This window comes from Colias philodice, chromosome 5, assembly GCF_061535455.1.
Source record: "Colias philodice isolate Cphi_HAF_F1 chromosome 5, ilColPhil1 Martin Lab GWU primary, whole genome shotgun sequence".
Classification (NCBI taxonomy): Eukaryota; Metazoa; Arthropoda; class Insecta; order Lepidoptera; family Pieridae; genus Colias; species Colias philodice.
The window spans coordinates 2,038,426-2,054,776 of record NC_143090.1 but is presented as its reverse complement, the minus strand read 5'-3'; the positions used below and the strand labels follow the sequence as shown (position 1 = coordinate 2,054,776).

The window sequence follows — 16,351 nt, the reverse complement described above, 5'->3', positions numbered from 1 at the left end:
TATTTTTTTTCACAGTTGTTTTTTATTTTATAATAAAATATAAAAATGAAAAGAATTGACTATAAATCATGTTTTATTTGTCCTTAAACAAACTGACCCTGCCTGATGCCTCCGATTTCGATTCCGATTCCGATAAACCAAATTTGAAAACTCCGATTCCGATTTCGGTTCCGATAAAACTACCTCCGTTACATCCCTGCTTGACACAATGACACAATAATTATCTCTATATGACTGTTGATTCAACATTAACATTTCAACGTACAACACTGGGGAAGGCCATAAAAACAAACATTAAAGTATGAAAAATCTGATTTATTATCTGTATAGCAGTTCTTTTCACTGTACAAGTTGTCAGCGGGGTATGGCAATATCTCACAATCTCTGCGTTACTATCTGAACACTTTATGTACACTAATCCTTGTGAGAATCGTACGACGTACACGGCGCTACCTCACTCAATTTTACACGCATTTTGGAAATGAAACTACCGAAAAAAAAATGAAACAACAAATATTTGTGCTATATATCAATCACATAAATGCATTGGACTTAAAACTTTAATACTTTGGTATCGACTACCCTCATTAACAATTTCATGGTGACAATCACGCTTGAACACAAACTGAAACTAACCAATACAACGATAAAATGCATAAAGAAACTGACAAACAAAACTTGTACGACCAAAAAACACCTTGTATATACAGGGTGTTACAAAGAGCACTTGATGTAAAACTGAGTGAGGCGTTCAGTGGGCTACGTGCGTTCGGTTGTTTCCTCTGCCCTTGAGGCGGTGGCTCTCAGGCAGTCACCGTGGGCCTTGTATTCTATGGGCACGGTTGCGGGCAGTTGGAGGATACGACGTAGAGCGTCTCTCACCCGACCTGCCGCGGCTATGTCAGATGCCGTCCGATGCCAGACGGCTAGGTGGTCCTCCTGTATATGGAATTGATGATGTTAAAATAAATAAATAAACTGTGTAATACAGGATTCCATTTTTATGTTGTAAATGGGGGTAAATATACTATAAGCAGTTTTTAATTCAGATATGCTGTTGGCCGACCCGCGGCGGCTATGTCAGATGCCGTCCGGTGCCAGACGGCTAGGTGATCCTCCTGTATTTGATTAAACTGTGTTATGAAGGATTTCTTTTGATGTTGTGAATGCAGGTAAGTATACTATAAGCAGATTTTAATTCAGGTATGCTGAAACACTTTGTATGAACATATTATTTAATAAATTAATTAAAACATGTTTTAATTAAGAAGTATTGTTATTTGCCTGTAATAAAAATACAAATTTGTATGGGTTGCCCAAAACAAAATTATTATCAAAGTTGAAGTCGTCTAAACTAGTGAATTTTTACTTCTTATTCTGCTCAGTTCCGTCTAAATTCACCACCTATTATTATATGTAGTAGACTCACCTGAAAGCGAACAGAGAGCACTACCCCACAGAGCTCTGCACCAACCATGAACTGTTCCCCCAGCATTGCCATACACAAATCCTCCCAGGCTCTACCAGTTTGCGACTTTCTTAGCCTCACCACCTGCAATTATTTTTTATATCTTTTACACTATAATAAGTAGTAGCCTGAAATGTTTTTAGGGTAATGTACAATAAATAGTTTAGCAAACTAGGTTGTATAGCATATCATCAAGAGAGAGCTTTGGCTTTCAAAAAGTCTTGTAATAGGGTCAGTCTTCAACAGGTGGTTTTGAAGTTCAAAATGTGGTTTAAAAATTGAATACAATGTAACTATATTTCATTTTATGTACAATCACAAATTTAAAACATCTAGTTTGACAATAAAAGGGGGTGAAAGATTTTCTTTACATTTCCATGAATCAAATTTTATAAAATACTAGCGGTCCGCCCCGGCTTCGCCCGTGGTACATATTTACGTTTTCTCTACATAAAAACCATCCTCGTACTTCAAGGAATATAATAAAAAAAGAATTATCGAAATCGGTCCACCCGTTCTCGAGTTATGCGCTTACCAACACATTTTGCGATTCATTTTTATATTATAGACTAGCGGTCCGCCCCGGCTTCGCCCGTGGTACATATGAAAAATAGATGTAGGCCGATTCTCAGACTTACCCGATATGCACAGAAAATTTCATGAGAATCGGTCCACCCATTTCGGAGGAGTATGCAGACTAACATTGTGACACGAGAATTTTATATATAAGATTTAGTTTTACAAAAATAAAAGATATAATATTACACTTTATTAACAATTCCATATTTTTATTTTAATTAACTTACCCATTTACCACCATTAACATTAGCCGGGTCCTCCCACATGGGTTTGATGCCCAGTTTGAACAGGTGCAGGTCGGAGAGAGGCGGCAGCTCGTGGGGCCTCGCTAAGTGCGTGTACAGACCCCACCATTGTTCCACTGAACCAACACAACCTACCATTCTTAAAGCCTGGAAAAAATGTTTTTTAAACGTGAAATTGTGCAATAGAAAATTGTTTAGAGGAATTCATATGCTATGAAATCAAAATTAAATCTATGCAAGTTTAAGTTGTTTTTGTATCTACTTCTAAACTATTGGAAACATATCAAGAAATATAACTTTCTATATGGGCAATTAAATAGATTTTAGCTTTAATGCATTCCATTATTATAAATACATATATATCTGAGAAAATCCCTGTTGTATTTAGTATGTTTTTTGAGACTTATATTTTTACTAAGCTCACAAAATAAAATGTTTATGTTTCTTTCTGTATTTAATTTAATTAATAGAAATATGTGGATTGCCTAAAAGTTAAAATAGATTAATGATATCCAAAGTTGTTTGATGTTATTAACTCAATCAATAAATTATTTACAAAGAGGATAACTTCTACATTAATTTAAGTTTTAAAATAGCAAACAATAATAAACCGGAATACAATCAAAAAGACATAACAAATGTGTACATTGCAAGGCTTGGTTTAAATGGCCTTATGGTCAGTTTACCTGTCCATAACCAGTAGTTGTATTCGATAGCTCTCTGGCGGGCGGCCGCCTCGAGAACCACATCCAATAACTATATTCCAACTTATGCTCATTTGGGGGCACGTAAGGCTGCATAGGGTCATCTTGGTTCCTATCATCCTCCTCGTTGCCCCCGTGGTTTTGAAGTCCAATGTCACCAGCGCGTCGTTCAGGCACGTTTAAATTATAGAATTTGCACATTTTCCTTTCTGTCATGTTACGCCAGTAATAACATGATTCCTATAACGGCCTAACCTAGGACACGTTGCTCACTAGTTTAGGTTTCTATTATAAGGACTGTATTTATAAATTTAACTAATACAATTCGCAATATAATTATACTATTTTAGGAATTATTTAATTAACTTATTCTCTCAATTAATCATAATCAGCCTATTCCCTCTTTTTCTGTATTTAACCTTTTTCTTTCCGTCATCAAAATTCAAACTGTCAGATGACAGCATGGGAAAAATGATTTAAGGCCTAGGGTGTCCCATTTTAGGGACGTTCTATTATTATATTCATGATAGAAATGTAGTTACTGTTAGTCGGTTTTTAAATATTTAGAGTAAAAATGAAAAACTATATCATAGATTAGTTTCATTTAAAGTTTAGTTCGCGAACTGATTAAATATAAATTACACTTTTTAAGCATACACGTATAAAAATAATATGTAAAATATTATAAGTTCTTTTTGTTATGTACAGTACATACCTATTTTTAATAAAAAATATATTTAAATTATATTTCTATTAACATTATAAAACTTTGTTAAAATAATTAAAAGTAATAGATCGAAGGAACTATTACGAAAATCGATTTTATATTTTTCATTAGGCATCTCTTTATGTCAAAAAATTGTCAGTGTACAAAACAAATCTGAATTGTCAAATAAATCAATTTTTGTCCCAACGAATTTATTTTAGCGCGATAAACAAATTCCATAATCATTTTTTGCCCTTTTTTGTGTTAAATTAAAAAGCGTACAAATTATAAAATAGTGGAATAGAGACAGTGTATTTTTAATATAGATAGACCACAGAGAGATAGACAAATAGTTACGTAGTGGATTTAAGACTATACTATTTTATAAAACATGGCTAAGGCAGAATCGTGTACAAGAAATAATGTAGATTGTTTGAATGTGGACTTTATGCGCTCCCTTGTAAAGCAATACTCTGAATTGGTAAGACAATCCTGTGTCCATAGTTGTAACTTATTACAATTATAAGAATAAACGTAGTATCCTTATTAAAATTATACTTAAAATTCAATTTTATTCAACTGGTATCTATTTGAAATCATAATAATACGTAAGAAGTTTGTTAAGTAACTAAAATATCCTTTTCCCACTCCTATTTTCATTTTGTATGTTAACAAATAATTTTTTTTCAGGGCCAATGGACGAGTGCTTTCTTCTGGGCAGATGCAGCTGCAGCTTCCAGTGGATTGGATACACCTAGTGGTGACGATATATGGCTGCTGGCTAGCACCTTGTTAGCAAAGGGGGAGCTGCATAGAGCAGCACACGCTATCACTTCAAGGGGATTACATACGTAATATTCTATTTACTTTTTCTATAGCTTAAGGCAAGAGATATTAAGGCAAATAGCATCTCTTGCCTTATGAAATAATCAAAATGTGAAAACAACTTTTAGACAAAGTATTTTACTGTGATAATGTAACATTCCAATCTCCGATTTGAAAAATTCCGATATAAAAAATTCTTTCGGTGTTAGATAGCCCATTTATCGAGGAAGGCTATAGGCTATATATCATTACGCTAAGACCAACAGGAGCAGAGCACTGCGGGTAAAACCACAGGGCACAGCTAGTGTAGACATAAACCCAGATTATAATAATTTCAAACAACACTTAAATATACTTGTCTAATATACAAATGCTATAAGATCATTACACTATTTTTTATATTAAGAATTTTGAGTTATTTTAACTTTATATTGACATGTTGGACTTAACCATGGACTTATTTTTGCAGAAATCATTTATTATGCCTCGGAGTGGCGATGAGAGCTTTTATTACAGCCAAAGAACCATCTACAGCACTCAACCTCATGGAGGAGTGTTTTCCAGCACTATTGGAGCCCAGAAACATGGATCAAACTCATAATGTAGGTATAGGTATACATGCAATGGTTTGATGGCTGATTTTTCAATTATTGGTTAAAACTTATTTGATAAATATCTTTTAAACCACCATTTGAAAAATGTGTTACTTTACCTCCTTTTGGCAAGTGAAGTTTTTATATTTTTGTTTTAATTTTTCGAGGGATAGGTTTTAACCAAGGAAAAATCGTCCCAAAACTATGTTGAACTTTCGTTAGTCTAGTTCCTTGTTTTAATAGAAAATATTTTTTTAATATTCTCGAAATCTATACTAATATTATAAAGCTGAAGAGTTTGTTTGTTTGATAGCGCTAATTTCATTTGATTTGAAAAATTCTTTCAAAGTTAGTAGGCCCATTTATCGAGGAAGGCTATATATCATCACGCTAAGACCAACAGAAGCAGAGCCATACGGGTGAAACCGCGAAGTGCAGCTAGTTAATAATATACAAGGCTCACAATCAGGGTCTTTAATATACAGTGTGTCCGGACATGACATACCGATATTTGAAGGGGCTATTCTCCAGGTATTTTTATCGACAATTCAACCCCTCTACAGTCCCCTACCTCACCCCCCTCAAAATGGTTTTCGAATTTTTTAAAGTATGTTTCATCACTCTTATCAATTAAATTTGTTTAGTGGTCCCTAGAATAACTTGTTATTGTTCAAATAAAACCAAATTTAGTATTTTGTGACACTCACTTTCGAAGTTATTACAATTTTCATAAATTCACTATCCGAATTGATAGGTTTGCCATTTTGAGGGGGGTGAGGTAAGGGACTGTAGAGGGGTTGAATTGTCGATAAAAATACCTGGAGAATAGCCCCTTCAAATATCGGTATGTCATGTCCGGACACACTGTATATGTGTCTAAAAAATACCCCCAATCAATGAAATATATTATGTTTCCAGAGAGCCCTTGCCGGAGTACTTGTATGGCAAGCAAAAGCACTAACATGTCTAGAAAGGCGAGAAGCTGCTATAGAAGCACTAACATCTGCCCTTCGAGCTGATGTAGCTTGCTTTGAAGCTCTGGATCTGTTGCTGGAACAACATGCGCTTACACCTAGTCAGGGTGAGTTATAATTTATGGTTAATACCTCATATTCTAATGAAATTATGGATCTTCACTATCACTACATAGTATAAAACAAAGTCGCTTTTTCTGTCCCTATGTCCCTTTGTATGCTTAAATCTTTAAAACTACGCAACGGATTTTGATGCGGTTTTTTTTAATAGATAGAGTGATTCAAGAGGAAGGTTCTAGTATATAATTTATTAGGTTTTAGACAAAGCGGGCGAAGCCGCGGGCGGTAAGCTAGTTGTATAATATATAACAGCTACACACTTTATGTATTTTAATAAAAGGATATTGAAGTAAGTAAATATCTTTATTGTTTTTGCTTTATAGTGAACGCAGTTGGCTGGTATATTCAACTTTTAGAGGCCTTCCATCTACAGACAGATAATTTATTCATTTTATCTAATACAATTTACTTTTAATGCTATTAACAGGGAACTCAGTAAAATAGACATTTTATACAAATTGCAAAACAATGCGAATTTTATACCTGCATCTAAATAGTTGAGTTACTCAAAGGACTTGATTATAATACTACAGGCAAAAATGTAAAATTGTTAAATTTAAAATATTCCAGAGAATGAACTAATAGAATCTCTGCCCATAAACAACCAACTGAACGCAGCAGAGGCAGCGTTGTTGCGAGTCGCGTATCGAGAGCGGCTCTTGCGATATGCGCCTATAAAGAATACGCCGACAGAGGGCGACAGTGTGAGTCAATTTTGTCTTTTATATTTTTTAATTAGGGTTCCGTAGCCAAAATGGCAAAAACGGAACCCTTATAGTTTCGTCATGTCCGTCTGTCCGTCTGTCCGTCTGTCCGTCTGTCACAGCCGATTTACTCGGAAACTATAAGTACTACAGTGATGAAATTTGATGGGAATATGTGTTGTATGAACCGCTACAAAAATATGACACTAAATAGTAAAAAAAAGAATTGGGGGTGGGGCCCCCCATACATGTAACTGAGGGATGAAATTTTTTTTTTCGATGTACATACCCGTGTGGGGTATCAATGGAAAGGTCTTTTAAAATGATATAAAGTTTTCTAAAAAACATTTTTCTTAAAGTGAACGGTTTTTGAGATATCAGCTCTCAAAGTCGTAAAAAGTATGTCCCCCCCCCTCTATTTTTATAATTCTTTGTGATTATTATTTCTTTAGAGAGAAATATTTATTTGCTAAAAATAAGAGGCTCGAGGCTAACAGAGATATTTTTAAAATCTTTGTTTGATGGTAAACTAATCTTTATCGACTTAGAAAATTGTCAAGAAGACATTTAACTCCCATATTACTGTGTGTAGTCTCGCACGGTGGTAGACCATCCCGTGCGCGCAGTATAACCGGGCTAGAAGCGTCTCAATGAAAAATCTCTATCCAATGAAAATTTTGTCTATGCCTAAAAATCAGTTCACAACTAACTAGCTTAAGGGGGCGCATAAAGCAAAATAACCAATCTTCTATTAGATGATACATGTAATATGCAAGACCAAATCTAAAAAATAAAATATAGGTATATCAAACTAGATGATATTTTCAACGATTCTGTTTAATCAAAAATCGTATAGGAGCTACCAACGTTGACAAGAGAGAATTTTAGTATAGTTGGTTCTTTGATATACTGTTCCTCTTGCTATTTCGGTTAGAGTCCGGGCTGTCTGGCTGGTCGCAGTGGTTGCGTTTAGTAGTGCGCATCTTATCTGCACAGGAAAATATCCTTAATTTTAAGTCATTTTTTAACGCGTAATTTTTAATCTTTTGCCTTTAGATAGATCCATCAGACATAATTTTTTTATTGCAAGACGTTTTTTTCGTTGTTAAATAGGTGCCAGACGCAATTTTTTATTTCGCTTTTATAAAAAATTCAAATTATTTTAGTATGTCTGTAATTTTCATATTATGTTCTTCAAACATAATATAATCTAAAATTAATTAGCCAGACGCTAATTCGATTGTTAAGTATTAAATAATGTGTATAAATAAATAAAAGTAATGAAGCATGCTACTCATCAGCTTGTGTATTTTAATTATGCGACAGGAAATAATTGCAAGAATACAATATTATTTACACTTGTTCTTAAATAAAAGTTAAAATGAAAAAAAAAAACATAAAAGTGAAAAATAAATTAAAATTACGGTATACATTCAGACTGAAGAGTTTTTGAAATTGGAAGCTTGAGACAACTAAAAAATTAGTTTCAATATTGATGTACACACATACACACACAACACACCACACACACCACACACGACACACACACACACACACACTCGCATGTTTAAGTTTGTATTGAATTTAACTAAAGTATAGTTAGCATGAATTTATATAGGTATACTAGCGGTACGCCCCGACTTCGCCCGTGGTACCTACATGTTTAAACTATCCTATCTCTCAAGTTGGATCAAACTGCACATGGTATGCGAATTTTATTATAATCGGTTAAGTGGTTTAGTAGTCCATTGAGGACAAACATTGTGACACGAGATTTATATATAATTGTTATCATCATCATCACTACACATAGTATAAAACAAAGTCGCTTTCTCTGTCCCTATGTCCCTTTGTACGCTTAAATCTTTGAAACTACGCAACGGATTTTGATGCGGTTCTTTTTAACAGATAGAGTTATTCAAGAGGAAGGTTTATATGTATAATAACATCCATTAAATAGTGGAGAAGTACTGTTATTTTTGAGGTTTCTAATGTGATGTCGTAAATAACTACATTTTTTCCGCTTACATTGCAAACGCAGGCTGAAACGCAGGCCCTACGAGTTTTATCAAAATAATGTACTAAGTATTGTACAGTGTACACATTGAAAAGGTCTACAGAAAAGTCCGTGATGGTATAATATGTCTATCTCTTATGGATAACCCACAATAACTTTTTTTTGTCATTTACTTTTTACGACAAATAATAGCTAATTTTCGAAGCGATTTTAACCAATACAGCATAAATACTGTAACTTCATACATTTCCTTTCCATCAGGTTGCCTGGTAGAGATTGCTGCTTAGCAATAAGGCCGCCTCTTGTACAAACTATGTCTTTCTTATGTATTAATGGTATTTTTGTCATATTTTAGTTTGTGCAATAAAGAGTTATAAATAAATAAATAAATAAATAAATCCTTAACCAATAAAATACCTTAAATACATTGTTCATTTAATATAGATCTATATGGCCCTTTACACCGTATGATTTAAGTGAATATTTTCGAAGATATTACAGATTTATGGATATGGAGGAGTATGGATATTGGATATATATGGAGTTTCTTGCCGGTTCTTCTCCGTAGATACTGCTTTCGGAATCGGTGGTAAATTTTAAAATATGTAATGACGTTTCAAAAGTGTTATAAAAGTTATATAAGGAGTCTAATTGAATAAATAAATGTTTGAGTTTGAAAAATTGCGGGACGTAACGTTTGCGGCGGTACCGGCCGGCCGCCCGGTTATATATTTTATACCTGTGCGAAGCCGGAGCGGGCCGCTATGTTTTTTTAAACAACGTTCACAGTTTTTCTGTAGTGTATTTAGTATCAGCATTGCGAACCCGTGCGAAGCCAGGGCGGGTCGCTAGTTAAGTAATAAAAAAAATTGTTTTGTATAGAAGATTGTTGATGTACATAGTTTATTTTTTAGCCTAAGGAATAAAATGTACCATGGAAGGTACTTGTTCTCACAACACAGGGAATCCTAGAGTAGGAACAATTCAATTTCTATGCATCTTATATTTTCGAAAAAAAAAAGTTATTGTTTATTGTTATTTAATTTTCACGGCCGACCCTTTCTATCTCTCTTGCACTTTAAACTATCTCTCCATATACACAATCATCAAATTGTTATGCTTACCTACTTTCACTACGTTTTTATTTGTACATATTTAATACTTAACAATCGAATTAGCGTCTGGCTAATTAATTTTAGATTATATTATGTTTGAAGAACATAATATGAAAATTACAGACATACTAAAATAATTTGAATTTTTTATAAAAGCGAAATAAAAAATTGCGTCTGGCACCTATTTAACAACGAAAAAAATGTCTTGCAATAAACAAATTATGTCTGATGGATCTATCTAAAGGCAAAAGATTAAAAATTACGCGTTAAAAATGACTTAAAATTAAGGATATTTTCCTGTGCAGATAAGATGCGCACTACTAAACGCAACCACTGCGGCCAGCCAGACAGCCCGGACTCTAACCGAAATAGCAAGAGGAACAGTATATCAAAAAACCAACTATACTAAAATGACTTTTTTTTAAACGTTACTAGCTGCCGTACCAAAACATAAAATATTAAAATTTACTCGATAAAAAAAATCACCAAGTTAGCTCTAATTTTCACACTTTTACGTTTTCTACTTGACATGGTAATACTTATTATGATTTTTTTTTCATAAACAATTATATTAAAACATTTGCAAGATATTTGTCAGAGCATTTTGTGTAATTACTTTTAGTTTTGGTTTTATCTGCGATAAACCACTTTTGGCGCTCTTTTTTTCTCGAGATAAACGTTTGATTTTGTCACGATAAAAGTGGTTTATCGCAGATAAAACCAAAAGTAAAAGTAATTACACAAAATGCTCTGACAAATATCTTGCAAATGTTTTAATATAATTGTTTATGAAAAAAAAATCATAATAAGTATTACCATGTCAAGTAGAAAACGTAAAAGTGTGAAAATTAGAGCTAACTTGGTGATTTTTTTTTATCGAGTAAATTTTAATATTTTATGTTTTTGATTAAACAGAATCGTTGAACATATCATCTTGTTTGATATATATTTTATTTTTTAGATTTGGTCTTGCATATTACACGTATCATCTAATAGAAGATTGGTTATTTTGCTTTATGCGCCCCCTTAAATACCACTATCATGTTAGTGTTTTATTTTATATTAAAAAAAGTGACTTCAAAAATACACTAACTGGGTGCTATATTACTGTCTGTAGTCCCGCACGGTGGTAGAACTGGCCCGTGCCCGCAGTATAACCGGGCTAGAAGCGCGTGGGCGCCGTCTAGCGGCTTGCGGGGAGTGGGAACAAGCGCTCAAAGTGTTAGACGGCGCCGGGCCGTGGGCGTGCGCGGACGTGCGTGTCGCGTGTCTCGTGGAGCTCAAGCGAGCGGCCGAACTGTTCGCGTTCGCGCACACGCTCGTGGACGCGTACCCGCTTGTGTGGACCTCGTGGTTCGCGGTCGGATGCTATTATTATTTGATTGGTGAGTTGTTTTATTGTTATGTTGCATTTTTTACTGGTATTATAAATTTCGATTTGTTATTGAATTGAATTTTAAATTGAAAAATAAAGATGAACCTAATTGAATCATAAATATTTTGGTTTTATTCATAAATGGTTCATGGACTTGACTCAAACTGAAAGTGAAAGTATCAATTATTGTAGTATCAGCACAGAATACATAATAGTAGCTAAACGCTACAGAACGGACACTCTCCGCCTCCCGCCAAAATTAAACTTACCTCACCCCCGCGCGATCAGACATAAAATGGGCCATATTTTTCTGCAAGGACGATACGCAACGAAGATTGACAACATTAATCAAATTGACTTAAAGTAATTTTATTATTTTGGATTTGTGATTATCGTTTTTCGTATAGAAAATGGTTAGATATTGTGCTGTTTACGGATGTATTTCATCAGAAAAACGCGAATTTTTTTTACGCTAGTCACAAATGTGCCAACCATAAAGCGTTAACACACACATTTGCAGTCTCTACAGTGTGACTGTCAAAACGATCATTTTGTATGGAGTGTCCGCGGTGTGGTATCAGTCTATGTCGTTTCCCATTTGTAATCTTAGAATGGTGACATTCTTACTTGTTATGGTTGAATTTATTACAAAATGAAATAATATTAATTGCCCCTCGTTTCAAGTAATGAAGTTTTATTTTTTTCCGTCAATTTTGCCAAAATAAATTATTGTATATTGTAATGAGTACAATCTTTTTTAAATAACAGGTAAGAACGAATTCGCCCGTCGCTACCTCAGCAAAGCGTGTTCTTTGGAGCCGAGCGCGGGATGCGTGTGGCTCACGTACGGACATAGTTTTGCAGCTGATAACGAACATGATCAAGCTATTGCTGCTTATTTTAAGGTATTACATTTTATAACTATTTTAGGTTTTTCTCTACACACAACTGGTAAATAGTTTATTGAAGTGAAAACTTCTTTAGCGGCGTTGAGCACTTTTTCTGTAATGGGTATAATTTATCTCCACTTCTATCTGTTATACTTTTGTTCAAAGCATTATGCAGTTTAATATTTAGTTTTGTACCATTGAAATGCTTTATAAATGACATTTTTTAAGAAAAGAAAAAATTAATTCGCGAGGCGGGATTCGAGCTCGCGTCTTTTTGCCAATCCGGGGCAACGTCTAGCCTCTAGGCGTCGTGATGGATTTTTTCTATTCTTTAAAAGTCTCATTATTTTAGTAATAATTTATTTGCTTTAATAGAGGTAATGTAATAGAGGTTTTAATTCAAAATATTGGTTTGTTTAAGGCGAGTCAACTAATGCCGGGCAGTTATCTACCACCGCTCTATGTCGGTGTGGAGTGTTCCTTACTCAATAATATTAACATGTGTGAACGGTTCTTAACAAGAGCGGCCATATTGCATAGCAATGCTGAAGTGAGTATTATTGTTTTCGATTTTAAATAAGTATTTATTATGCACTAGCTGTGCCCTGTGATTTTGTCCGCAATTCTCTGTTATAAATAAATATCTTCTCATTCGCCTTCCTTGATAAATGGGCTATCTCACGCTGAAAGAATTTTTCAAATCGGACCTGTAGTTCCTGAGATTAGCGCGTTCAAACAAACAAACAAACTCTTCAGCTTTATAATATTAGTATAGATATATGATAGCTTTACAATTACATGGTGATAATATTGTTTTATTGCAAAAGTTATCATTTACACAATAATATTAGAAAAATTTACTTTTACATTCTACTTGTGGTCCTTCGAGCCGGATACGCGATTCATCTATCATATAAAAGAAGAGAAAAGTTAATTTTTCATTTCAACTCATGGACCTTCTAGTCTGATTAGTTATTTACCTATAACATGAGTGACAAAATATTTTTGCATTTTCAATTCAACTCATGGAAACCGGACTCGTTATTCATCTACATTCTGCAATATTAATGAACAAAATATTTCCATATTTAAATTCAGCTCATGGTCCTTTGAGTCAAGATTTAATTACAATTAAAATTGTCTATTGAAATTACGTATGGTCCTTCGAGTTGGATCCACTTATAATAAAAAAAGGTTCTATTCATAAATTTCAATAATGGTCCTTCAAGACGGATCTGTGTTTCACTTAAATTTTTTACGTCTATTTTATTACATTTTGGTCCTTCGAGCCGGATCTATAATTTAATTTTTGATCCTTCGAGCTGGATCCTTACATATTTCTCTTTCTTTATATAATTATTTTTATACTAGCTACGCTTCGTGGTTTCACCCGCGTTGCTCCGCTTCTGTTGGTTTTAGCGTAATGGTTATGGTAGCCTATAGCCTTCCTCGATAAATGGACTATCTAACCGAAATAATTTTTCAATTCGGACCAGTAGTTCCTGAGAATAGCGCGTTCAAACAAACTCTTAAGCTTAATAATATTACTATAGATTTAAATATTTATTCTACGTTTTTTATATTTACTAGTCCCCCGGCGAGACCGCAATGGACGACTCACAAGTAGACAAAAAGTGTCGTTGGGAGCGTATAAAGCGTTGCGTGACCAGCGCGGCCATCGCGCACGAGGCGGGCGCGGGGGCCTACGCCGCGGGGGACTGCGAGGCCGCGAAGGCCCTGTGGCTGAGGGCCCTGCACCTCGCGGGGCCCGCTGACCAGGTGTGCACAAGTTAAACAAGTTAAAACAAGTTATTAAAAATATTTTATGTTTATAGTTAATACTAATTTATGTATTCAGTTATTAATGTGGCTAATTAGCCACATATTGACATGCCACTTCCGGAATGCTAATAATAATCTATAGACACCTTTTTTTCTTGTAATATAATTGGTTACAACAGTGCAGTATTAAATTTCTAGAAAATTATATAATATTATAGAATTTATTCGCTACCGAGCATATAATTTTCCAACATCATTCATTCGGGCCTTAACGGCCTTAACTGGTCGAGGATCCTCCCTTTTTCTTTGGAGAATTCCACCTTCGTTCCACACACTTGTTTTTTATTTATTTCATTTTATTTCCACATGTTTTTAAATAACACCATTACATTGATTCCCAGCTAAAACCCTGTTGGGCAGCAACCCTCGATGCAATAGGGCACGCAGTCCGAGCCCTCGGCTCTCCAAGCGAAGCGGCCACGTGGCACGCGCGAGCCCTAGCGCTCCGCCCCGCTCGGGGGGCTTCGCTTGCGGCTCGGGGGCTCTGCCTCGCGCTCTCTGGTCAAACTGCGCCTGCTGCTGATGCTCTACATGCGGCTTTGGCGAAGGAACCAGATAATGTGGTAGCCGCTGCACTACTAGATGCGGTTGTGGAAAGATTGGATCTGCTTAATGGTAAGTTAGTAGCTTTTAGTAGAATGTTTGCGTTGCGGTCATGCGGCACTAATTTGCGGTTTGAAGCAGTTACAAATTTATTGTGGCTATGTACGACTAGTTACTACCGTCAATCAATCTTTAACAGACACTCGCTTCAATTGACACATTAAATTCATTAAAATATTAATTTTAGCCTATATCGCACAGTAATAATGAAACTATAATTGTTAAAAAAATTTCAAATTCGATCCAAAAGTTTGAGCGTTATTTCGCTACAAAAATTGAAAAAAAAAAACATTCCTCTCAATTACATATTTTCTCTCTTTACAACATACCCCTACCTCGTTTATTACAATACGAAAATATTAAGTAATAAATTTTTATTTAAATTTATATACTTACAATTTTCTTGCAGAGGAGGAAGTCCCCCAATTCCCATTCCCCCCGGTGACCCTCTCCCTCCCCCCTCCCTCCACCCCGGTGGCCCTCACATCACAGCATGACGTCACCAACACATCCGATATGAGCATGAGCTTCGACTGATCTAATAAGACAAGAAAATTGATGGCAACACTGAACGAGAAAAGGCAGGCAAGACTGAAAGGATTTCATAGACAATTTATTCGTTTTTAGTGAAGTTGAATTTAAGTTATACAGTGCTATTTATGTGTACTAAGTATAATTAAACAGTAAGGCAGTACAGTGAAATTAGTCTCGAGAAATTTTTGCATATGTAGTGGTGTGTATATTACTCAGATCTTAGAGCGCGTTTCCATTATATCGTTCTAGCCTATACAAAAATGTTTCGATATCCTAACATTACTATTTAATTTTATACTTATCCCTAGCAATACTCTGATTTATGTTTTAAAGAAAATGGTTTTGACTTTATAAAAAAAATAATATATCATTCAATTTTACGTCCTTGAGCCAATGACAAGGCGAATACCGTGAAACAATAAAATATCTTGTTCATAATAATTTGTTTCGTAATTAATATTTGACCATAATAATTACGAAACAAAACAAATAAATAAATCGTCACTTGATAGTGGAAAGTGGAAACACGCACAAAACCAGAATAAACCAGTTTACGCTGTCCGCAGCCCGCAGGTGCCTCGTGCAGTCCGGCGTCAGTCGCTTGGTACCGTTAGAACATAAAGCACACATTTTATTCGAAAATTATAATTATTACGTAGTTTAATTGTTAAATTTTGTATTTGTTGATTGTTGTTATTGTTTGTTATTAAAGTGAAACTTTTATTACATCGTCTCAAACTTTTTGGTCTGTGTAGCGCATGTCGCGTGTATCGCGGCTGCCGAGTAGGTATACCTACTCGGCAGCCGACCGTCACGCGACATGCGCTACACAAAGCAGTGTTCGGAACCGTTCGAACAGTTTCACTTTTACCGTGGTTTACATTTTTGGCCGGAGAACACCTAATTCATACACGTCTTCACTGAAGTAAAAATCGGCACTGCTTGTAATGTTTGGAACTAATAAAATATTAATAATATTAATATTATATACTTGAATAAAAACTAAAAATAAAATGTTGTTTTTTTTTATTTGCTGACCATACACTACTACAAACGC

General features: G+C 34.8%; 2 protein-coding genes across 3 annotated transcripts; one reads left to right on the top strand and one right to left on the bottom strand.

Moving 5' to 3' along the window:
- Nucleotides 1-294: 294 nt before the first annotated feature.
- eIF4EHP (eukaryotic translation initiation factor 4E homologous protein) lies at nucleotides 295-3,461 on the bottom strand. 2 transcript variants are annotated; one of them, XM_089695462.1, is made up of 5 exons: nucleotides 2,979-3,461; nucleotides 2,275-2,439; nucleotides 1,430-1,552; nucleotides 1,067-1,118; nucleotides 295-887 (listed from the first exon to the last, which is right to left on the bottom strand). In XM_089695462.1, the coding sequence occupies exons 1-5, from the start codon at nucleotides 3,210-3,212 to the stop codon at nucleotides 760-762; spliced, it is 702 nt and encodes a 233-aa protein (XP_089551588.1). In that variant the 5' UTR covers nucleotides 3,213-3,461; the 3' UTR covers nucleotides 295-759. The 2 variants fall into 2 exon arrangements, with proteins under 2 accessions (XP_089551588.1, XP_089551587.1); XM_089695461.1 differs by lacking the exon at nucleotides 1,067-1,118 and having other exon boundaries at nucleotides 295-939; nucleotides 2,979-3,460.
- Nucleotides 3,462-3,888: 427 nt separating this feature from the next.
- On the top strand, nucleotides 3,889-15,448 carry Cdc16 (cell division cycle protein 16). The gene is made up of 11 exons (XM_089695458.1): nucleotides 3,889-4,183; nucleotides 4,393-4,553; nucleotides 4,997-5,129; nucleotides 6,039-6,201; nucleotides 6,785-6,918; nucleotides 11,168-11,435; nucleotides 12,194-12,330; nucleotides 12,737-12,865; nucleotides 13,906-14,094; nucleotides 14,499-14,772; nucleotides 15,170-15,448. The coding sequence occupies exons 1-11, from the start codon at nucleotides 4,094-4,096 to the stop codon at nucleotides 15,295-15,297; spliced, it is 1,806 nt and encodes a 601-aa protein (XP_089551584.1). The 5' UTR covers nucleotides 3,889-4,093; the 3' UTR covers nucleotides 15,298-15,448.
- Nucleotides 15,449-16,351: the final 903 nt, after the last annotated feature.

Coding starts and splice junctions, on each gene's coding strand:
- eIF4EHP (XM_089695462.1), bottom strand. CDS start 3,212: ATGACAGAAAGGAAAATGTGCAAATTCTATAATTTAAACGTGCCTGAA. Junction 1,553..2,274: donor ATGTTAATGGTGGTAAATGG/GTAAGTTAATTA, acceptor AAATAATTGCAG/GTGGTGAGGCTAAGAAAGTC. Junction 1,119..1,429: donor TGCTCTCTGTTCGCTTTCAG/GTGAGTCTACTA, acceptor AATCAAATACAG/GAGGATCACCTAGCCGTCTG.
- Cdc16 (XM_089695458.1), top strand. CDS start 4,094: ATGGCTAAGGCAGAATCGTGTACAAGAAATAATGTAGATTGTTTGAAT. Junction 4,554..4,996: donor ACTTCAAGGGGATTACATAC/GTAATATTCTAT, acceptor TTATTTTTGCAG/AAATCATTTATTATGCCTCG. Junction 12,866..13,905: donor TATTGCATAGCAATGCTGAA/GTGAGTATTATT, acceptor TATATTTACTAG/TCCCCCGGCGAGACCGCAAT.